General features: G+C 39.3%; 1 protein-coding gene across 1 annotated transcript; it reads right to left on the reverse strand.

The window, feature by feature from the left end:
- Positions 1-88: 88 nt before the first annotated feature.
- On the reverse strand, positions 89-14,756 carry LTV1 (LTV1 ribosome biogenesis factor). The gene is made up of 11 exons (XM_032407737.1): positions 14,591-14,756; positions 13,447-13,578; positions 11,446-11,619; positions 6,669-6,756; positions 5,111-5,249; positions 4,493-4,748; positions 2,545-2,672; positions 1,303-1,442; positions 971-1,023; positions 577-777; positions 89-464 (listed from the first exon to the last, which is right to left on the reverse strand). Exons 1-11 carry the CDS (start codon positions 14,591-14,593, stop codon positions 354-356), a joined length of 1,425 nt encoding a protein of 474 aa, XP_032263628.1. The 5' UTR covers positions 14,594-14,756; the 3' UTR covers positions 89-353.
- Between the last annotated feature and the right edge of the window lie 9,732 nt (positions 14,757-24,488).

The raw sequence follows: 24,488 nt of genomic DNA on the forward strand, positions 1-24,488 counted from the left end.
AAGGTTTCAAAGACATATTTGAGAACATCTGCAAAGGACAGCTGGGACAATCATACAAATAAATGAAGAATACACCAATTCCATTTATGTTATGAAGATATTTTCCTTCAACTCATCCAAACATTTCACATTTGTGAAATCATTTATTTCAGAGCAAATTCTAAGCTTATAATATTAAGTTTTAAAATGTTACAATATTTACAAGACAGATGGCAGAGAAAACTTGGTGGTATAAATACCTGCCAGTAAAAATGGCAGATTAAATAATTTTGTCTCTCTGAAGATCCCTGTTCAATACTGAACATAACGAGGAGCCCCAGCGGGGAAGGCACCTTATCCTAAATGTTCTACTGTCATAGCTTTAGCCCCTCAACATTCTTCTTCAAGTTTAAGAGCTCCTTTTCCTGCCTTCTTTTCTCCAGTTTGAAGGCTAATTTGTTAGCTTTCTTCTCCACTCTCCGTTCCTGTATAAGAATACATTCGGGTTACTCAAATTTTTAACTGATGAAGACTAATTTTACAGAAAATTTCCACAACCATCCCCCCACCATGAGCTCTTTGTACATCTCCCATTACCTTGCGTTCCTCTTTTATAGCTTGTTTTCTTGCTCTTTTATCTTCTTTGCTTTCATTTTTAGATCGAGGTTGGGTTGACACCTTTGGCAAATCACTGCCATTAATCATCTGCATTCGTTCAACTTGTTTTGCTGTGAGTCCTTTCTTAGGTAAGACATTGAGAGGTATTCCTGTTTTAGAAGATATTCGGATTTGTTTGGGCTGAAATAAAGATAAAATCATACTAAGGTCATTTCCCATTCCTATTAAAAAACAGTTCACTAATGACACACTGTTGTTGCTTTTCCTAATAGTGCTGCCAGCCACAAAGGGATATAGCCACTGTGAGAAAATAATTTGTACGTTCCATTTTCTGCATTGCATACTTCAAATAGCTCAGGACCCTAGGACTTACCTTTGGTTGATACTTGATAAGTTGTGGATGGTTATATAAATTTGAGTATGTACCTTTAAAAAAACAAACAAACATGTACCAATAAGTACACTTTCAATTCAGCAAAACATTACTGAGTTCCTATTATATCGCCAACTTTGAAGTTTTCATAGTTCAAAATAACAATGGTCTCTCTTCTAAGTGTTTTTAAATTGTTTGCAACTTAGTAATGGGAATATTACTTTTTCCAAATCATTTTCACAAAACATGTACTTTTTCAATAAATTGATGTACTCAGTACTTTAAAATTACTATCATACCTTTAGCAGTAAAATGGACACTACAATACTTACTACAAATAGATTCACAATCCCACTTCTCTTTGGCTTCTTCAAGAACTACAGTAATAACCTCTTCCTCCTCAGACCCATCAAGTTCATTCATTAGCAAGTCCTGATCCTCGAAAGGTTCAAGAGTATTCAGTTTTACACAACTTGTGGTTGAGTTTTCAAAAATGAAGACAAAAGAGGGGGAAAAAAAACATCCATTATTATACTGTTACTAAAACTGCACTTGAAGAGCTATGGAAACAATAGCATTTTAAAAAAATCCTAGCTCTCCCCAGCCCCAACTCTCCCCTCCAGCAGGTTTTGGACATTCATTCTGCTGACAGAAAAGGGATTTTTGCAGGGTTATAACACATTGAACAAGATGGCAACTTTCCTAAAACATGGTTTTTTTTTAAAGCCTCAAAAAGCATTACCCCATCTGTCTCTCCAAAGTAGTCATATATCCACTCAAATACATAGCCCTTGTCTTAGCAGGATCTGCAAATGATGGTGATCATGGAATATCAGACCCTTCCAGCAAATGTAAACCCCTCATTAGTTTCTTGCAGAAAAATCACCTCAATATGGATGCTGAGCTGATTTGTCAAATATTTGGCTGTAAAGTTATGCTAACATGGCTGGAAAGACAAACTCTTATCTTTCCATGAGCCATAAATATCAACTTCTCAGAATACCTGGCATTTTAAAAAGATGAAAATTAGAGGTCAGACTAACTTTTCAGCCAAAGAGGCTAAAAGCACCACCTCATTCTCCAAATGGAATGTGACCTCGCACCCCCAACTCTAACCCTAGCTCTTCCATCATGACTATTAGGTCAGAGCCATAGAAAAAGTGGTTCTCAGTAGGTTCCCACTCAATGTTACAGTCAGCTTCAGAACCTTAATATCAAAATGTGAGTCAAAGTTTATGGAAAAACATACCATTTTTTTCTTTTTTAAAGATTATTTATTTATTTGTCAGATAGAGAGCACAAGCAGGGCAAGTGGCAGGCAGAGCAGGCAGAGGGAGAAGCAGGCCCCCCACTGAGCAAGGACGACTTGCTGATGGGGAACTCAATCCCAGAACCCTGGGATCATGACCTGAGCCAAAGGCAGTCACCTAACAGACTGAGCCACCCAGGCGTCCCAAAACATACCATTTTCTTAATATAGGTTCTGACTGGATAATTTTCTAGATTCAGATGTCCAAATACAGACTTTATTTAAAAATGCAAAAAAGCAAGTAAGCAAGGAAAAGTCATCATACTTCTCTGCCTTCTCTTTGTAGTAGTCATTCAAGACTTCCTCTAAGCGATTGCTGTCTACTTGAATGGAACCTTCCAATTCAGCATTATCCAGAGCTCCAATTTCATCATCATCATATTGCTCATAAAACTTGAATACAGAGAGAAAAGATGCCATGAAAAATAATGTATTAAGACTATAACATTTAAAATGTTATTTTTAATCTTTTTTTTTAAGATTTTATTTTTTTAAATGATCTCTACACCCAAAGTGGGACTCAAATTCCCAACCACAAGATCAAGTCACATGCTCCATCAACTGAGCCAGCCAAGCACCCCGATTTTTTACATTATTTTTAATCCTACACAATATTTAAGCACTACCATTGAGATCATAAGTACCATTATAATATTATCAGGGATTAGCACCATGACAACAGAATGTGGAAGACATTCTACCCAGTATTTTAAGACTAACACTTAGCCTGAAAACAGGCTGCCTTTTTTTTTTTTTTTAAGATTTTATTTATTTGACAGAGAGAGACACAGCGAGAGAGGGAACACAAGCAGGGGAGTGGGAGAGGGAGAAGCAGGCTTCCCGCAGGGCAGAGAGTCCAATGCGGGGCTTGATCCCAGGACCCTGGGATCATGACCTGAGCCGAAGGCAGACGCTTAACGACTGAGCCACCCAGGTGCCCCAAGGCTGCCATTAAAAAAAAAAAAATTATTTATTTTTTTTAAAAAAGATTTTATTTATTTATTTAATTGACACAGAGAGAGAGAGGTAACACAAGCAGGGGGAGTGGGAGAGGGAGAAGCAGGCCTCCTGCCAAGCAGGGAGCCCGATGCGGGACTCGATCCCAGGACCCCGGGATCAGGACCTGAGCCGAAGGCAGTCGTCTAACCAACTGAGCTACCCAGGCGCCCCCCCAAAATTTATTTATTTTAAAGAAAGAACGCAAGCAGGGTGAGGGAGAGAGAATCTCAAGCAGACTCCCTGCTGAGTGCAAAGGACGCAGGGCTTGAGCCCACAACCCTGGGATGGTGACCTGAGTTGAAATCAAGAGTCAGACACGGAAGCAACTGAGCCATCCAGGCACCCCAAAAATAAGCTGCCGTTTAATAGGAAAATGAAAGACAAGCGCTCTGCTCAGCTTGGAAAGCAAAGCTAAGTAGAAATCTTTACCTCAGAATATTTTACAGATGCTTTCAAATTCACTAATTATGCAAAGTAAAAGACCATATAACTGAACAGTCTCCTTTAAATGTACATATTTCAGGGGTGCCTGCCTGGCTCAGTAGTTAGGACATGCAACTCTTGATCTCAGGGTGGCTGAGTTCAAGCCCCACATTGGGCATGGAGCCTACTTAAAAAAATAAAAAATAAATAAAAATAAATACAAATTTCATTGTTTAGATGATGTTTACTGTATTACTAGAATGCTGTTAAGGGTAAACAGAGGGTGTGTGACTCCTGAAGAGTGAAGTTATTTGTAATAGTTTGCCTGCTAGTACTTAGTGAAAAGGTAGCAAAGTTAGAACCTTTTAAATTCACCTTGAAGGAAACCATTCATTCATTCATTCATCATTTACTGAATAGTTTGAATTCCTATCATGTGCCAGACACCAGTTAGACCTTGGGATATGTCAGTGAGGAAACACATATAAAAAACTGAAAGCAATGGAATTTTGTTTATGCTCAGACCAATGCTTTAGGAAAACAGCATAATCTTGGGGATTGGAGTCAGAGGTTCAGAATCAAAATGTCAAACCTGAGGAAAGTCCAGAGATTCCATTAGCCATCTCTGACCTATATGCATTCTTTCCAGAACTAAAGCTAGGATGGTTTTATGGTCTGTTCTAATAAGACATAAGCTCTTTCTAATGCCGAAAGTTCTGGCTTTGAGTTCTAAGGTCATATGAAATTTACCAGGAACTAGTATTAAAAGGCCACTTATTTGGGGACCTTACCTTCTCAAATCTCTCATCATGAAGAGTCAGCTGTTCATTTCTCCTCATAACTGAGGATGTTATAGAATATTCAGTAAAGCGACTTTTCGTCTCCTCTTCCCAGAATAAGTGATTTTCTACAGTCCCAGGAGGTTTTCCAGGGACAGACATGGCCTCATCTGATGAGCCCGCAGAGCCATAGTTATCATCATCACTACCTCCTTCCTTCTCATCATCCATGTCTTCCCACTCACTGTCATCTTCGGCCTCAGATTTCCTAAGTCAGAGTCATAAATTAACTGTCAAAACAACTTGAGAAACAACAGAACCAAATGACTTTACACAAGTAAAATTTGAGGGTATTTCAGGGAGGATTCCTGTTTAGGCAGTAACAGCTGTGCTGCTTGACCTGTCTGGTAGGGCTGGAAAAGTAATGAACCAGCAATCAGGCAACCTGGACTTTAGCCCCACCTATTGTTGGTTTGTAAAGACCTCAAGTTTCACATTTTCTGCTCTAAAATACAAAAATCTAACACTAAATGCTCTCAAAGGTCTGTTCCAGTTATAACATTCTATAGGTACATCCTACTGAATAAGCAATAATGAGGTCATCCCTGATTCGAAAGAAACCACACATACCGTATATCCGTTCCCTCTTCTTCTGTTGGCTTATTGGCCTGAAGAATAAAATCATCTTCAAGCAGATTGTCTGGATTATCAAAGTCAAAATCATCATCAAGAGCCGCGACAATGTCAGGATCAAAATCCAGCCGAGGTCCTAGAAGGAAAACAAAAATTGAGCAGTAATTCCCAAGAAAACATGATTCCTTTACTTAACACAATCTGAGTAGCTATCATATGCCACATTCTACTTATGTATTGAGAATTAAAAAATGATTAAAAACTTCAAGTCTGGTCTAGTGAGGAACAGACAGGGACGACTGCAAGAAAATAAAATAGGGGGAAAAATACCTCTGGTTTCAGTACCCAGTCGTAAAAACTCTTGCATTATAGATCTGCAATATTAAACTGTGTCTATTTAGTAAAATTCAAGGTTTTCACCTGCAGGAAAAATCTGGGCTTTAAATTTACCTGTTAGAAGTAACTCAAATTAAGCATGTGTAGCCTGATGAACTGTCTTTCCAGCCTAGGAGATTTTAATAAATCCTAAACCTGTTTCTTCAGCTATGGTCTTTTGCGTGTAAAAAGAGAGTCCACAAAGAACTTCAAGTTCAACCTTGTAAACTGACATGGCTTCCAACATCCCTCATAACATGGCCACTGCTTGACTCTCCAGACTCATTTCATGTTAATTCTTACCATTCATTCTAGGCATGCTAAAATGTGGTTTCCTATTCATGTTCTCTCAATTTTGCACATACAGTTTCCTGTTTGAAATAGCCTCTCCTCCCCACCCCACCCTCCTTTACCCACCTACCTACCTTCTACCTAAGAAATCAACTTAGACACCATTTTCTCCAGGACACCTTGCCCACTATTAACTAAACCATTATTTATTCATTCACACTGTAATTGTAACTTCCTATTTATTGTCTATCCTTCACAACTGACGATAAATTCTTTGAGGTCAGGGATTATGCTTAATCTGATTCAACCCAAGACCCCATCATATAGTGGCAACTCAAAAATCTACAGAAGGAATAAATGAATGAATGTTACGTGGCAAATACTGGTTAATAATTAAGGCAATTCAAGAGAAAATACCAAACATCACTTCTGTGTTTGTTCTAAAATACAATATTAATACTGCAAAAAATCCAAATAACAAAAACCCCAAACAATTTTTCAGTGTATCTGGAACAGATGATAAAATGGACTTCTATAAAATACTTATACTCTTGGAAGAAATGATTAAGTCTACATATATGTTAAGGCTAAGTGAATATCATCATCTCCTCTGCAAGAGTTTAGGTCAAAGTTAAAATTCCCCTACTAGATCTTCAAAACCAGTTTTCCCACTTTCCTCTCCAAAGAGAAACTCCAAAGACTAAGAATTTGATGGCAATAAAAAAAGGACCCCGATCACTCATCCCTTCCTAATGACCTCTAATCTGAATTCAGACATCTCAACTGTTATAACACTTTATTAGAAAGAGAAAAGCTTTATCATTACTATGCTTTCCTTTTTGTTAAATACAGATCAAGTCACTTGAAAAGTTCAAGAAATCAAGCACACCTGAAACAGGAGCTGCTTTATTCAACAATCCAACATCTTCCTCAAACTCTGATGCAAATACTGATGAAGGCAACTTAATTCCCGTGGTCTTGAAAGAGAAATTACACAATGGTTAGATTAAGAAGTACTTCTGACCTACTATACTAAGTTGAAGTGTCCCCGGCAAAATTCATGTCCCCCACAGGATCCTTGCATATGTAATTAGTTAAAATGAGGGGACAGTGGATTGCAGTGGGCCCTAATTCATAGATAGGTGTGTCCCTGTAACAAGGCCACATGATGACACAAAGATACACAGGGGGAGAATGCCATGTGAAGATGAGAGCAGACTGGAAAAATGGATCTACAAGCCGAGGAACACAAAGGATTGCTGGCAACCACCAAAAACAAGGAGACAGGTGAGGGACAATGTTCTTGCCCTGAGCCCCCACAATGGAAGCAACACTCCTGAAAGCTTACTTTCAGACTTCTGGCCTCCAGAGCTGTGAGAGAATAAATTTCTGTTGTTTTAAGCCACCCAGTGGTAAGGTGTGGTAATTTGTCATAGCAGTCCTAGGAAAACGAATACAACTAAGTCCTGCCTTCTCGCTCACTTGTACTCCAGTAAAATATTTGAAACCTGTATATCCCATCATCCTCTCACAAGCAGTTCCCTGGAATATTTCACAAAGCCTCCTCCAGCATATTATTCCATTTAATCCTTGTGAGATATCAGCATGCGGTAGTCAACAAAGGCTAAGAAAAGTCAAATGCCATGCCTGCCTCAAATTGGCAACTGAGGTCCTGGGATTCAAATCCAGGTTTTGTAATGCCTCAAGTTTCAAAATTTAATCTTTTCCCTCTTAAAATGAGGTAACATGCCAATCTCTGGTAAAGGCACAGCATTTCTCTGAATTGGCCACCTTAAATCCTGGGGTGGTCATAAATCATCTCTCTCCATCTCTATAGCCCTTGAATTCTCTTGTATACCAAGACTGCCCATCAGTCTTTTGGGCACCATCTTACTCTTGGCTAACCAACACACAGATTACTACCACCACTGTTTAGATAGTCCACACCTGATCCAACCTTCATATCACTTCCAGATTAAAACTCCTTTATTATTTTATAATGGGACCTTCTTGAACTTGTAACAGGTTTTGATTTTTCACTCCTGATTTTCAGTCAGTAAAATCAAGGCTTACTTACTATTCCATATATCCAAATTTACTAGTTACTTAATAATATAACCTCCATGTAAATCACATCCAGTTCCTCACATCATGGAATAATTCAAAGTAATTTATGGAGCACACATATACACCAGACACTATGATCCACACTACTACCTATGTCCCTTCTGACTGGAATGTTTCCTTCCTGTCTTCAATACAACCCACCTTGAGTGCCCAGTTCAGTTCCTCCCTCCTCCATGAAGCCCTTCTTGATCACTCTTCTAGAACTTTCCTTTAGGTAAATCCCTTCATTCTTCACACCATACACAATACACCTCAATATGTGCTGGCACATTATCATCTGACTGACTGGTCCTTATGCTTTAGTGTGATCTTTTCAACCAGTTACCAATGTGAGGGTCACCACATGTTATCTGTCTCTTGTACCTCACCACCCACCTCATCCTCAGTCTAGCAGCAGGCACAAAGCTGAGATGTATGTTCTCACTGGCTCATGGGAGCATGCGGAATTGGAAGCCTCTGAGGAGCATGACTAAAAAGCTACGTACAGGAGTGCACATCAGCAAACTTAGCTTCCAAAGTGTGTTTCTCGGTGGCATAAGCATAGGAAAGATCTGGTTTTCCACTATAATGTCTTTTTAAAAAAAAGAGCTTTACTGAGATAGAATTAACATAACCATACAATTCAGCCACTTAAAGTGCACGATTTAATGATTTTTGGTATATCACATTATTACTTTTTAAAAATTACAAAATATGTGATTTGGTTTTGCTGGTTTTGTTTTTTAAGAGAGAAAGAGAGAGCACGCATGCACGAGCAGGGAGGGGAGAGGCAGAGGGAGAGAGAGAATCCCAAGCAGGCTCCACACTCAGCTCGCAGCCCGATGTGGGGCTCTATCTCACAACCCTGAGAGATCATGACCTGAGTCAAAATCAAGAGTCAGACACTTAACCGACTGAGCCACCCAAGTGCCCCACTGTTTTGCTTTGTTTTAAAGATACTCTGTGATTGTCTATCTTTGGAATGTGGGGTTATATAAAAAGGGAGGATCAGCTTGTGTTTAGTGAATTTACCTTTGGAGATCTTTTTTAAATCTTGAAAAATAGTCAAAGAATCATGTACACAGGGGCGCCTGGGTGGCTCAGTTGGTTGAGCGACTGCCTTCAGCTCGGGTCATGATCCTGGAGTCCTGGAATCGAGTCCCACATTGGGCTCCCTGCTCAGCAGGGAGTCTGCTTCTCCCTCTGACCCTTCCCCCTCTCGTGTTCTCTCATTCTCTCTCTCTCAAATAAATAAAATCTTAAAAAAAAAAAAAAAAAAAGACTCACATACACAATTAGAGTTTATATAGTACTTTAAAAAAAAAAAATGTTTGTTTTTTATTTGCAGTAGTTCTGCACTCTGTTGAGTTTGCCCAACTGCTTTCTACCACAGCGGTACCTACTTTCTTTCATGTGACAATTGGGTTGCTTAAACAGAACTACTTCTGTACTGCTTTATTTTGTTTCTAGGGCTTATTCAATATTTCTGGTTTACTCAATTTGAGTGGTTTGTTACAAATTATTTTATTGATTTATTTATTTTTTAAAGATTTTATTTATTTATTTATTTGACAGAGAGAGAGAGACAGCCAGAGAGAGAACACAAGCAGGGGAAGCGGGAGAGGGAGAAGCAGGCTCCTGCAGAGCAGGGAGCCCGATGGCGGGGCTCGATCCCAGGACCCTGGGATCATGACCTGAGCCAAAGGCAGATGCTTAACGACTGAGCCACCCAGGTGCCCCTACAAATTACTTTAAAGTCAAAAAAGCACATGGGACTCATCCGTATTTTTTCATCATGCTACAGAAAACAGAGAGCATTTTTGTTTTTAAACATAATTCACTCAACCTTACAATAAACATCACTGAAGTGTCCATTTAAGAGCCTTATTCTAATGACACTACATCAAAAACTAATGATGTAATATATGGTGATTAACATAACAATAAAAGAGCCTTATTCTATTAAAAAGCCAACTAAATAGTGATTACTTTTACCGAAAATGAATTAAAGATTAAAAGCTAATCTCTCAAAAGCCAATACAACTCAGCCAAAAGAATCTTAGAACTTTATTAAGACTTTTCTCCCGGGGCGCCTGGGATGCTCAGTCGTTAAGCGTCTGCCTTAGGCTCAGGTCATGATCCCAGGGTCTGGGATCAAGCCCCACATCAGGCTCCCTGCTCAGCGGGAAGCCTGCTTTTCCCTCTCCCACTCCCCCTGCTTGTGTTCCGAACCTCTCTCGCTGTCAACTAAATAAATAATCTTAAAAAAAAAAAAAAAAAAAAAAAAGACTTTTCTCCCTAAGATAAACTTGAACAACTACTGGACACTCTCCCCTCCCTGTGTCTTGGAAGGAGGTGAGCCACTAAGATCTATACCGTACTCCTGATAGTGTCACCTTGGGAAAGAAGAGGACAGAAGCTGGTTGTTATGACAGAGATGTAGGAGTGGGGTATGCAGCCTTACAAGAGAGCTACAACCTAGGAAGTGAGGGAACAGCTGCGTTCATTACCTTCCTTTGGGATAATACCCTGAAGCCTAACCCTTTTGACCTCCCGTAAGCAACAAACTATAGACTGGAGAAGCTATGATTACACTTCCCCGAGAAAAAGAATGCCTAGACCATGAGAGGAGTGGAGAATGAGAAGCGGGAGAAATTGGTACCCTTTTTAGCTCTTCTTTTTTGTTAATAAACCCAATAAATGAGTATCTTCTTTTTTTTTTTAAGTGCCAAGTAATATAAAGTTTCACAGAAAAATTTACTGTATACTAACACTAAAAAAAAGATAAAGGCATAAGACACGGGCATCTTTAACATTAATGGGGGAAAAACAGAACTTAAATTAGTAGTGTTAATTTCATATAAATATGTGCTCTCATTTATACTTAAAAGAAAATATTAAAGGGGACTGCATTTTGGTTGAGAAGAGTCACAGGAACTTCATTACAATCTACTGCTTCTATTCTTTTATAGTTAGCCTGCAGCTTTTTACGACTGTTAAAGATCTGAACATTCTGCAAAAATTAAGTTCTTAGAAGATACTTTATGATATTGATTAGCTGTTAACATACACAATGTCAGCTGTTTTTCTTCTGCTGAAAGGTGCTATCTAACATGACCACAATTATTAATCAAAATTCTAACCCTGTCGAAGGTTGCTACTTTTTTTTAAAGATTTGAGAGAGAAAGGGAGAGAGAGAATGCACATGTGCATGTGAGCAGGGAGGAGTGGGAGAGGGAGAGAGAGTCCTAAGCAGGTTCTGCACTCAGCGCAGACCCTGAGTTGAGGCTTGATCTCATAACCCTGAGAGCACGACCTGAGCCAAAACCAAGAGTTGGATGCTTAACTGACTGCACCACCCAGACACCCAAAGGCACCTACTTTTGACAGCTGCCACCAGAGAACAGGCAGCCTACTCTCTACTGATGGTACATACGTGCACACACTAGGGCATGGCTTATTTTTGTATTCTTGAAATTGATACCATTTCTTGCCTCACTTATCTTGATTTATAAGTGGTTTCTTCACTCACTCCCAAATATATTGATAAGAAGTCTTACTGAAATTACTAAAGTTTCCTCTTTTTCGTCTCTTCTGTCGGGTGCACTGAAAATACTTATGGGAATAAGCTCTGAGGGCCCAGATGATTCCTTCAGGTGCTGCAGATAGTCATAGTCATCATCAAAGAACACGCCATACTTCCTCTGTTCTGCTCGCCTCTCTTCATCATTTATCTAGGATAATAAACAAAATGTTAATTAGTACCTCTTCTAAGCATAAGCCATAGGAACCTTCCAGTGAACACAGCTTTCAGAATAGGACGCAGATGGCACATGAACATTTTGGCTGACGGAATGAGACAAAGAATTCTTGACAAACTCAAAAAAAAAAAAGGGTTTCTGAACCCGAGTGCTACATAAAATTTAAATAGAATGGAAACAATTCCTGCTTCTACTGGACATTTCTGTGCAACAATTCAAGACAAGATAGGGAAAAAAGAAGTAAGTGTCGGTGAGGATGTGCAAAAAAAGGAACACTTGTGCACTGTTGCTGGGAATATAAATTGGTCACGTCACTGTGGAAAACAGAATGAGGTTCCTCAAAAAATTAAAAATAGGAATAGCATACAATCCAGTAATTCCACTACTATCTACCCAAAGAAAATGAAAACTGATTGAAAACACATATAGACTCCTATGTTTACTGCAGCATTATTTACAACAGCCAAAATATGAAAGCAACCCAGGTGTCCACTAACAGATGAATGGGTAAAGATGTAGTGTGTATACACACACACACAAATATTACTCAGCCATAAAAAAAAGAATGAGATCTTGCCATCTGAGACATGGTGGACCTAGAGGGTATTATGCTCAGTGAAGTAAGTCAGAGAGTGGAATCTAAAACAAGAAAAAAAAACAAGCAGAAACAGATCCACAGGGGTGCCTGGGTGGCTCAGTCGGTTAAGCGTCTGCCTTCAGCTCAGGTTATGATCCCAGGATCCTGGGATCGAGCTTTGTGTCGGGCACCCTGCCCAAGCAGGGAGTCTGCTTCTCCCTCTCCCTCTGGCTTGTGCGTGCGCTCTCTCTCAAATAAATAAATAAAATCTTTAAAAAAAGAAAGAACAGATCCATAAATACAGAAAACAAAACTGATGGCTGTCAGAAGGGGGGGGTGGAGGTGGGGTTAGGGATGGGCAAAATGGGTGGAGGGGAGTAGAAGATACAGGCTTCCACTTATGTAATGAATAAGTCATGGAAATAAAAGGTACAGCAGAGGGAATATAGCCAATGGTACTATAGTAGTATTGTATAGTGACAGACAGTAACTACACTTGTGGTGGGCACAGTGTAATGTATAGACTTGTCAAATCACTATGCTGTATACCCGAAACTAATGTAACACCGTATATCTAACTATACTTCAGTTAAAAAAAAATTCAAGCCAAGAAACACACACACTGTTTTATCACGTACTTGGGAGGGTTAACAGACTAAAGGGCCTTGAAAATCAAGTACAATTTCTTGTATTTATATGCAAAGAAACTTCTCAACATACAACACAAACAGGCTTTACTAAAAAGCTAAATATGGCCAATGTTCCCCAAGACTTCCTTTCAAATTTTCCCATACTTATACTCTTGACAATTATCAAATCAACCTTTTAAAGGCTTCCTGGCATTTTCTGAAGCTAATTCATGAGTTCTAATGTTTTACATCTTATGAGATGAATGATGAGGAGACAAAACAGTAGTTTGTGGTTTTGAAATGACAGGATCTTAAGAAAGCAGAGATATGCCCTAAATAATATCATGCAGCATTGTGTTTTAGTAAATATTTACTATTACTGTACAAGATGTGCTCATTTAAAGATCTCCAATAAAGATGCTTTACCCTCTCAATCCAATATGCAAGACAAAAAATCGGCACATTTACTGAAAATTTAAGTCATAGATTTTGTTTCCCAAAAGATCACAGTAGTTGCAGAACATCAGCTAACAATTTATTTAGAAACTATTGACAGTCCCCCTGCAAACTTATTGGCTAATGAACAGGACCTACTTTCTGTGTGGGTAACAGAACCCTCTGGGGTGCAGTCTCATCTGCTGCTAAAGGATCTCGTTGACTCCGATGGACCAGGTGAAAAGACACAGCTTTCTTCTTCTCTATAAAAGGCTTTTTCTTCCTGTGAGGCTTCAAAGGAACAGAATCAGAACAAGCCATTAAAAAAAACAAACAAAAACAAACACACACACAAACCCACAGTCCATATACGAATCTTCAGTAAGTTATGTGAGGGATCAACGGATTTCTAAAACGTACATTTCTATGGTAGGCAACATCAACAATGTTCAACAAAATCTGCACTTACCTTCCTTCAATGTATATTTGATGGCACTTACTCTGTGCCAAACCTTGTTATGGGTGCTGGGATACAGCAATGAGGTCAGAGTCCCTATGCTTTCAAGGCAAATCACCAAAAAAATGATTTTAAGTAAAGAAAAGTGATGTGCAAATGACTGAAAGTTACTTTAGGCGGCGGGCGCAGAGAAGGTCCCTGACAGGTTAAATCAGAATGACAAACAACCTGCCACAGGTAAATCTGGAGAAGACCATTTCAATCAAGTTACACACCTGTCGCACCAACTATTAAATGAAACCAAGACAACACAGCTACAGTTAAGTAAGATTCATCATTTCTTTTAACACTCTCACTACCCTACCCAACTTGACTCGCTAAACTGAGAAAGCATCATCCCAGTTTTTAAGCCATTCTGCTTTTGGGCCCAACCTCAGACTCTCCCACAAGTTCCCTTTGCCCAGAGCAAACACAGACGAGCAGACAACTGCCACTCCAACGTCTGGAGAAACCAGCCAACTCTCCCTCCTCCGAATGCATGAAGCACAGGGTTGAGCGTCTGTGTCCTGCGTTCACGGGTTTCTAGGCCCCTCGGGATAGGGGAAGCCATTCTCCTCTGTCCACTCCCTAGGGAGGCTTGGCTGTGGGAGACGCACTCTAAACTGCAAAGTATGCCCAGGATGACGAGGGTGATCATACCGGGGCACTGGGCCGCAAGCCTCCTCCCGGCACCTCCGGGCCAGCCCTCCCACTCCCCGCCCTCAGTAGCCACGGGCACCAGAGGAACCAGCCTGGCCGTCAGCAAAACCAAAGCGCCCCGTCCCCGAGACAACGAGACCTGCTCACCATGTTGCAGCTGTGCGGCGCTCACCCCAGAGAAGGCCGGCGGCTGCACTCCCCTCGTCCCGGAGAAGTGACTTGCTACCACGCGAACACCGGTTAGGCCCGGCTCTCCGCGGCGTCCTTAGGCCGCTTCACACGTGCAACGCCGGGATCCAGACAGGAAGTTAAGCGCAGACCGTGGAAATGGGCCAATCGCCGAAGAGCTGAAGGTGTCGCGGCCGGAAGTTAACCATAGCTCACTCTGTCTAACGATCGCGAGAAGCTATTGGGAGGAGGGGCTGTTTCCACCCCCGGGGGGGCGGGGCTTTTCCGGCCAGAATTAAGTAAACTGGGAAACGAAGTCGTGGGCGCCATTGTGGCGGTGAGGCGCGAAAGAAGGGTTGCTGTTTCTGGGGGAACTTGCTTTTGTAGCGCCCTCTACCGAGAACAGAGGCGACGTATCTAGCATCCCCATTGACAATTGTATGCCCTGCCTATTCCCATCCGTAACACACACGCAGGTACACAAACAGAAGGAAGGTGTCCACCCTCCCGGGTCACTGAGGTTTCAGATTCCGTCTCTTAGGGGCTGGCGGCGAGTTGGTTGCCTTAGCAACGGAGGATCAAGGCCTCGCTATTCTACGCTGCACCATGCTTAATCAGGTCTTTGTTCAAAGGTTGGGAGAACAAAACCCTCCGAGATTCTGTTGACAGTAAAGGCATTTGAACTAATAGAATCTCTTTGGTGTTTGCATACCTTATCTTATAAGGAGGATACTAATGTTTATTTTCTTCCAAGTCGTTCGTCAAATGCTTTAACGTGGTTTAAGCAAATAGGCTATAATCACCCCTTCTTAGGAAGATTTCAGGCAGGTGTTGGCACATTCTCACAGCTTTTCCTGGACAAAAGAGGGTGGTAATGCATTCATAACTTTATCAGCAGATCTTTCCTCAAATTGGTGTTTCCCCTTCCCAATCTCTGGCGTCTTTACAATGTCTGAGTTATCTTGGACTGTGCCTTTATGTCCTCCTATTACTTCTATAAATATTTGTAGAATATTACTCTTTTATTACAATAAAACTTATAGAAACAATTTAGGACCACAGAAATTGTCTTAGGATGATGCTTTCTAACATATATAACACTCCTATGTGCAGGATGTTTACTATAGTTAAGCTCCATGAGGGCAGGTTTTGTTTTGTTTTGATTGGTTTTATTTACTATGTCTATCTATCCTCAGGGCCTAGAATAGTGGTTGGTACATACACTCAATAAATATTTGTTTAAATGAATTAATGTGCTGGCACTTTACCTGAATTATCTCATGTCTTCCTTACCAAACACTATGAGAGGCACTATTATTTTCAGTATCTTACAAATACTAAAACTGAGGCACAGGAAAGTTAAGTAACTTTCTCAAGGCCACACAGCTAGTAAATGGCAGAGTAGGGATTTAAACCTGAGTCTGACTAGAGCCTGACCACTTAACTCTATTGCTTTTTTTTTTTTTTTAAATTTTGAGTACTATTCAGTTACTGTATATATTTACTGATCTAATGCTAACACATTGTATTCATTGTATTCGTTATGTCATTTAATTTCTTTGATAAAAGAAACCTGTAGTTAGGTGACAATTAGCCAATCTTATAGAGCCTGGAGTTCAGAGCATTGAAGTGACTTGCCTAAGGTCACACAATAAATGGAAAAGTTTAGATGTGTAGCCCATCAGTCTGGTCAGGAAGGCCACACCCTTAACCGTGTGCTACACTGCCTACATAAGGCAGGCAGCTGCAAATTCTGTCCATTCTACCTTTTAAATATCCAAAGGTATCACCCCATTACCCCTTTTATCAGACTTATTATTTTTAGTACTCTTATCCAATCATGTCATTTGCATATATAAAACCTTTTGGATGTCTTACCCTCTGGCCTCAGGATAAAGTCTAAACTCATTTGCATGGCCAACTGTTTCTCTCATCTAGCCTCTACCCATCAATTTAGCATCATGTCTCCTATCCCCCAGACACCACTCTCTGACTCAGCCCTACCAAACTGCTTGCAGTTCCCCAATGTACCTAAAAGAGATTGACTTTGCTATGCCCATCTAAAAATCTCTTCCTCTCACCTCCCTGTTCTTCAAGTGTTAGCTTAGCCATTTCTGCCTCTAGGAAACTTACACTCTTCAAAACTAGGGCCCTCCCCACATGCTCTCGCTGTACCCTGTGATTAGTCTACTCAGTTACATCAAATTGTAAATCCAAACTATTTTCATCTGTCTTTAGACTCAAACTGTAGTAACCGACTTGAGGACAAGGGTTTTTGTCTTGCCTAATTTACTTCCCCAGGGCATAGCATAGCAGGGACTCAATAAGAATTGCATTGTTCAAAGCACTTTACATATATTTACTCTTTAAATTCTTAAAGAAGGATTTAAGAGATTTACTATCATTATCCTTTTGTTATATATAGATTAGAGATTGAGAAACAGAAAAATTAAGTGGACTTTTGCCCAAGAGCATAAAGCCATTAAGTGATGCAGCCAAAATGTGAACTCAGGTGTCACTTGAGAGTCACATCCTTAACCATTACAATATACCCCATCTCAAAAAGCCAACACATATGGTAGCTAACATGTGTTCGAGCCTGTTCTGGATGCTGTGTATATAAACATGAGCTCATTTAATATTTGTTGAATACAATATCTAGAACAATGCATTCGTTAAAATGGTATATATACAAAACCCTGGCTTGTCTTAACACAGAAAAACATTTCCTATGATAAAAACACCCATAACTGAAATATTATAGTAATGATAATAAATCCAAGCCATACTTCTCCTAGAATCTTATTAGTATGCTCTAATAAATGGCATCCATTTCATAATGATTAAAAAGAATTTTAATAAATTCATTCTAATTAATTTAATTAATTTTAATTCCTGGTTTAGTCTAGGCTTTGAAAAATTTTGTGTTTTCCATGTGAAATGAACTTGCCTATTGAAACCGTGTTTACCATCTTAGCACTATTTATATCACATTCAGCAGTGGTTCTCCATCAGCATTGCCCAAGGACCCCCAGCACCAGGAAACCAATGTACACAGAAGTGGAGAAAACTTGCTTAAATATAGCCAAACTAACTAGACACTGAAGCAGTAACTTGAGGAATTATAAATTACATGCTTGACAATATTAATAGAGCTTGTGGAGGTAGTTAATTTATAAAAAGAGAAAGAGCATCAAGATGGATGGAGCAGGATGTTCACTGTAGCACTGTTTTTAATAGAGAATAAGAAAGCAATTAAAATTCCACTAGTAAGGGATTAATTGAAAAAAATTAATACCATGGTCTATTGTGAAGCTGTTCTAAGGAGATGCAGATCGACATGGACAGTCACTCATTCAGTCAGAAAAAAAGCAGGTTGTAGAACATCACAAAAATGGCATTTGTTGTTGTCGTTGTTAATAATTATATATAGAAAAACATTTTACACAGAAATATCATAGTGCAAGCACCGAAAAATACCTGGTCAACTATGTACCAAACTTGCCCATAGCAATTTTCCATGAGGAGCTGGGATTATAGGAACTTTACATGTCTCCTGTATATATTTTTTCATTGTTTACAATTACTTACATTGTTTTATATATTTTATTGTTTATATATTTATAGTGAGGATTTGAAGTGTTACATTTGGTGTCTAAAAAAAGTGAAGGTACTTAAAAATCAAAGTAGGGGCACTTGGCTGGCTTAGTCCACAGAGCATGTGACTCTTGATCTCTGGGTTATGAGTTTGAGCCCCCATGTTGGGTGTAGAGATTATTTTAAAATAAAATCTTAAAAAACCACAAAAAACAAAAAGATAGGACAGGTTAGATACTAAAATAATCAGGTTCAATAAATATTGTCCAAGGATAATTTTTTTACGGTAAACCCATGACTCTCATACATCAGCATAAAGTGAGTAAAGATTTTATTTAGCACATTGTTAAGGAGGGAAACATAGTATGTTACAATTAGTTCAGAGGACAATCCAAAGAAGAGAAACATTGACAGAGAAGGAACACTGAGAAGAATGTGCAAATGAGACAGAACTGGCTTCTTTCCCAGTGACCTAGGGAAGGCAACTGAACCTCCACTGGACAGAAATTATGTACGTGTCTGGAGACAAGAATTATTCCACATTCCTGTCAGCTTTCTACAACTTACAAAGTTGTAAAATAGCTCAAAGGCAAGGAAAGGTGCAAAGTCCTCCTAAACCCAGAATTGGAAGGGTGTACTCATTTGAAAATGCATCATTTTCCAATGAAACACAAAATTTCCCCTATAATATTAAACGACAGTGGTAGGAGGCTTGGTGCACTGGCCGAAATTAGACTGTAATTTGTTTCACTTCGATTGTGTAACCTGAGGCAAGTGGGCTTCTGTTTACCTACCTGAATGTAAAATGGGAATGATAGTATTATTGTTTACCTTAGAGGAATTGTTGGATTAAATGAGAAAATATGTTATAAATGATGGGACCTGTGCCTGGTCTGTGCTCAGTGCTCAGTGAAGATTAGCAATTGTCCACTTCCCAGGTAAATGTAAGGATTCACCTAACTTCATTGTTGCCTCAGGGTGAACATCTCCTGAAACCAGGGCCTGTAGCCTCTGGGATCTGTCAGGGAACACATGCTTTGCTTCAAGTCAGATTCACATCATGGAATCTGTTAGCTTGCATTTAGACCCAACTTGTCAGGTTCCTCTATCTTAATCCTTTTGCTTTGCCTCAAATCCTGGTACCTTTCAGGTTTTTCATATTACATACTTAGATGATTTTACTAGCTTCTAGCCCCCGGTAATGTTATGTTCTTTAAAATTCTTTTTAACAGTACAAACTCTTCATATTGCTTGGCTTTTTGTTTGCTGACTCCTGTTCTTTGAGTCAAAAGTACATACATTTCATTGCTGAGTACACTTTGGAAATATTAATACAAATTACTATTTTTTTATTGTGCCTTTCTAGTTATGACATGAATTTTGAGTTTTCTTTGGTATGTGTCAGTTATGCTCATTCTAGCCTTAGGCTATTAAAAGCTCACAAATCATTATTAGTCTCCTTTCTTTTGAGTGACAATGTCACTATTGAAACCGGTGACAACTTTGGTAATTAGATCATGCATGCCTTTAACTTATGAATTTAACTCTATGCTTTCAGCAAATGAGAGAGAAATAAGATTACCACCACTGCTACTTTTTTTAAAGATTATTTATTTTTTACTTGAGACAGAGAAAGAGAGAGCGCAAGCACACAGGGTGGAAAGGGGCAGAGGGAGACTCTCAAGCAGACCCCCCCAAAATTAGAAATGTGATTTGAAGGGACAGCTGAAGGGTGCAGAGCCCACCGCAGGGGGTGGAAAGGGGCAGAGTGAGAGGAAGAGGGAGAATCTCAAGCAGAAATCCCCCCAAGCTGAGCACAGAGCCTGCTGCAGGCCTCAATCTCATGACCCTGAGATCATGACCTGAGCTGAAATCAAGAGTCTGATGCTTAACCGACTAAGCCACCCAAGCACCCCAAATTACCACTGTTAACTATTGAGTGATTCTCCCTCCCATTCCGTCAATGAGCTCATACTGGGAATGTGGGTGAGACATTGACCTCTATTTCCTCCATTACTATGTTCCCTATGCTTATGGTATGAGCATCTCATTGTGCGGAGTATAATTCTTATGCTTAAAGGTAAGGTTTGTTTGTTTTTTCTTTTTTTTAATATCACGTAGCACTTAGATGTAAACTAACTTCCTCATCTGTGGCTGAATTAAAGAACCAGCCACATATTTCACTGTTGAAGTAAAAATGGGCTATGTGGACTTATTGAAATAGTAGATCTCAATGTTCATTGTATTCGAGGCAATATATTTTCAAATGTAATTTTTGCTTTACAACTTAACCCTCTACATAAAGCACTACTCCATTTTACTTAAAATTAAGCTAACCAGTAAAACCCAGTTAAATTAAAAATATATATATACCCTCCAAAGCACTCAGATGATGTGCAAATGAAATGATTTTATGCTCTTGGAGATTTGTCTCCTTTCTTCAGGTGAAGAAAAAATATTTTGTTAAATTTTCATTGTAGTAATTTATTTAGCCATAAGCTACATTATCTGTTGGGAGGTTTACTCATTTCCACGGTTTGTTATACATGCTAATGATTCTCTACTTCCTCTGTGTAGGACAGACCTTGTCCCTGACCTTTAGACTCAACTGGATACTGTACATCTGTCCACATGTGGATGTCTCAACAGGCAGGCAATTCAAATTGAATTTCATGTGCAAAATTAAATGCCTCACCTCGCTGTACCTCCTACCCTCTCCTTCCCGGGCTCCCTGCCTCCTCCACCCCCAAGTCTTACAACCTCACCTTCCTTACTTTCTATTTCAGCATGTGGCATCACCACCATCCACCAAGTTGCCCAAGCGAAAAACATAGGTATAATCTTTACTTTTCCATATCCCTCATTGCCCATTTGCAACAATCACTTTTGCCCTTCAGTTGTCCCTTGAATTTGTTATGTTTCTTCATTCCCATAGTTGAACACCTTGGTTGAGGTCACCATCATCTACCAGTCAGATTATGGCAATAGCGATGGTTTTCACGCTTCCAATATTGCCTCCTCCAATCCAGTCTTGCCATTGTGACCAGTGTAATTAGGGCAAATCTGAGGATGTTCCCCCTGCACTTAAAATACTTCCTCTTAAGGATAAATTCTGAACTCCCATAGAAAGTTTACAAGGACCTTCAACATTTAGCCATTGTTAAGCTCGGTTAGTCTTCTATCCCTTTCTCTTCCTCCGTCAGCTCAGCTTTTAGATTTAATTAGACCATCCTGAGCATGACTACAGAGCTCTGGCCTTAGGGACAAACAAGACCAGACATATGTATGGCATGAATACAGAATCTAGTTGGGTATTATTTAAATGAGTTGTGTCTAGTCAGAGAGAAAGAATATGAAAAAAAAATTGCAAAATTTCAACAAGCCAGTAGAAGATTGTTGAAGGGAGCTAACTACAACTCAGGACTTCCTTCTACCTATCAGACAAAAGAACTGTTTAGGATGTAGTTCGAATCTGTTTTAATAAGCCAATCCTATCTGAAGATTGTGGATTTGGAGACCCCAGAAGTTATGGGGACTGAAAAATGGTTCTGAATATGTCTCTGTGGTTCAAGTAAATTCTTTTCAGAAGTAAGAAGCCCATAGGATGGTTTTCTCAGTCATAGATCTTTGACCGTTGAGCAAATGGTGAATCATCAATCCAGTAATTTCAGCTTGTCTTTGGTTTTAAAATCTGCTTTTCTCAGTGTCTAAGAAAAGACAGTGGTCTTATTTCTACAAGCCTGGAAAGGCTGAGAATTAAACTTGGAAATTAGATGAAAGGCAAAAATATTTTTGTGTTACATATATGATTTGTAAGTATTGGGAAAATCTGTATGTACTTGGTATTAAAATATTTGTAATTTTTTAAAATTGGAATATTGTAGAATCTCACCAATTAGCCACACAATTCTTTTTTTAACCATATAACTAATTTTAGACTTGCAAAGCTGAAAAGCATAAGAATATTTTTACATTTGTAAATAACACTAAAATGTTTAAGAAAGTTTGATTGACTCCATTTATAAGGTATTCAACTTGAAAGTGTTGTTAAAATGCTCGTTATAGGGGCGCCTGGGTGGCTCAGCTGTTAAGCGTCTGCCTTCGGCTCAGGTCATGATCCCAGGGTCCTCGGATCGAGCCCCGCATTGGGCTCCCTGCTCCACGGGGAGCCTGCTTCTCCCTCTCCTGCTCCCCCGGCTTCTGTTCCCTCTCTCGTTGTCTTTATCTGTCAAATAAATAAATAAAATCTTAAAAAAAATGCTCGTTATAGTGACATTTGGGCCTTCGAAGTGCTTATAAAAGGAATCAAATCTGTTAAATTTATATATGGTGTTGAACACTTTAAAGAAACTATAATACAATAGCTGGAGAAGACATTTGAACCCTTCCTAGAAGGATGTTAATAAACACAGGCAAATTCTAGCTGGAGGAAATGGCACAAACCAAGCTGTGATGTTGGGAGGGTGCATAATGTATATGGAGAACAATGAGTTTCATTCGATTTGGCCCAAGCGAGGAATAAAAGAAGAGTTATCTGGAACTGTGGTCTGTGGTGAAGCTGCAGATCTTGAGGGCTAGACTGAAGCACCTGGGAGGTGTTCGGTAGGCAGAGGGAACTCACTGGAAAGTTCTGAGAAGGAATAATATGAGGGTTATCCTCTAGGAAGAATAATGTGGTAGCAGGGTTAAGAATGGTTGGTTGAGGAAGACTCAGGGAGGCAATGACCAAGATTTCAGAGGTAATCAAGGGGCTAAACATAAAGTGGTAACAAACTTAAACTGACCGTGGAAAAGATGACTTATAACTTAAGGTCAAGCTGCTGAGTATGCCTACATGATAATTAGGGACAAATTCTTCCCAATGTTGAGTGAAATGCTAGTTCTCGCCACCTTAGGATATTTATCTAACTACAAAGTTAGTATCTATAGCTTTTCTCCCTGAAAATCTAGAAATGGTACCTGTTTTTGGCAAAAGAGCAAAAAACCTTCACACAAACTTAGGTTCTCAGCTTTCTCTAGAGTTTTCTGTGTTCTACTACTTAGTGACCACCTGTTAAAGGGCAAAGAGTTCATTTAAAGATTTTTATTCATTCATCTGAGTGAGAGAGAGAGAGAGAGAATGAGTTAGGAGAGGGGCAGAGAGAGACAGAGAAGCAGACTCCCCGCTGAGCAAGGAGCCTGATGTGGGGCTTGATCCCAGGACCCTGGGATCCTGACCCGAGCCAAAGGCAGACACGTAACCGAGCCACCCAGACGCCCCTTTATTATTATTATTTTTTATTTAAAGATTTTTATTCATTCATTTGAGAGAGCGAGAGAGAGAATGAGCTGGGAGAGGGGCAGAGGGAGAGTAAAGGGCAAGGAGTTCAGAACTCATAAACTGAGCAAGGACTTGGCCTGTGTGTAGAGAGCAGCATAAGCACTCCATACAGATGTCTGAGTTGAGGTCCAGCAATGAGTTCAATCACCGTAGTCTTATGTAAACGAATGCCATCAAAGTGTTATGTAAAATGGAAAAAAATTTGTCCATTTCTTACCTCCACTGGGTTTTAGAAATTAGTGTTTCAACGCAAAACCTAGTTTAGTGTGAACAAAAATGGAAAGTAACTGTTGAACTACTACACTTACCTTGGGGATGTACAGCTAATTTTTAATAGCATACTTGGGGCCAATTTTTCAAATCTGCTTTTAAAATTCTTGGTCCCAATCTTCTCTCTTATATGTCTTCCTTCTAGGATAATGGCACACAAATTGTTTTTCATACCTTCCTCTCCTACCTTTGCTTTTGTCCCAGAGTTGAGGGAGGCTAAGTTACAATTTGTAACTGCTGTTGAAAAAATGAAAAGTATATTCCAGTTCCTTTACTGGCCAAAATATGCTCCCCACCTCTCTCTTTGCTTATAATACATTAAATAATAAGCATAATGAGGAACTTTGTTTATTTTCTGTATTATAAACTCTAAAGGTACTAGCTTTTATTTTTACATAGTATAATGTCAATAGAAACATCAACATCAAATATCCTCAGATATTAAAAAAAAACAAGTTTTAAAAATATACTGTAAGTTGCTGTTTAAAGCAGTAATTCTTAGATATTTTAAATAAAAATTACAAATCACAAGGCCTTACATACAAAAAATTTTAAATTAGGTGCAGTTGAAATAATAGACAATTAGAAGATCTGTCTTATTCTTGCTTTACAGGGGAGGAGTCGTGAGCTTTTAATTTAAAAATACCGAGCACTGTCTCAATACAATAGAATTGGAAGAAACTAAAGTTA

The sequence above is a fragment of the Phoca vitulina genome, unplaced genomic scaffold, assembly GCF_004348235.1.
Source record: "Phoca vitulina isolate PV1807 unplaced genomic scaffold, GSC_HSeal_1.0 scaffold9, whole genome shotgun sequence".
NCBI lineage: Eukaryota > Metazoa > Chordata > Mammalia > Carnivora > Phocidae > Phoca > Phoca vitulina.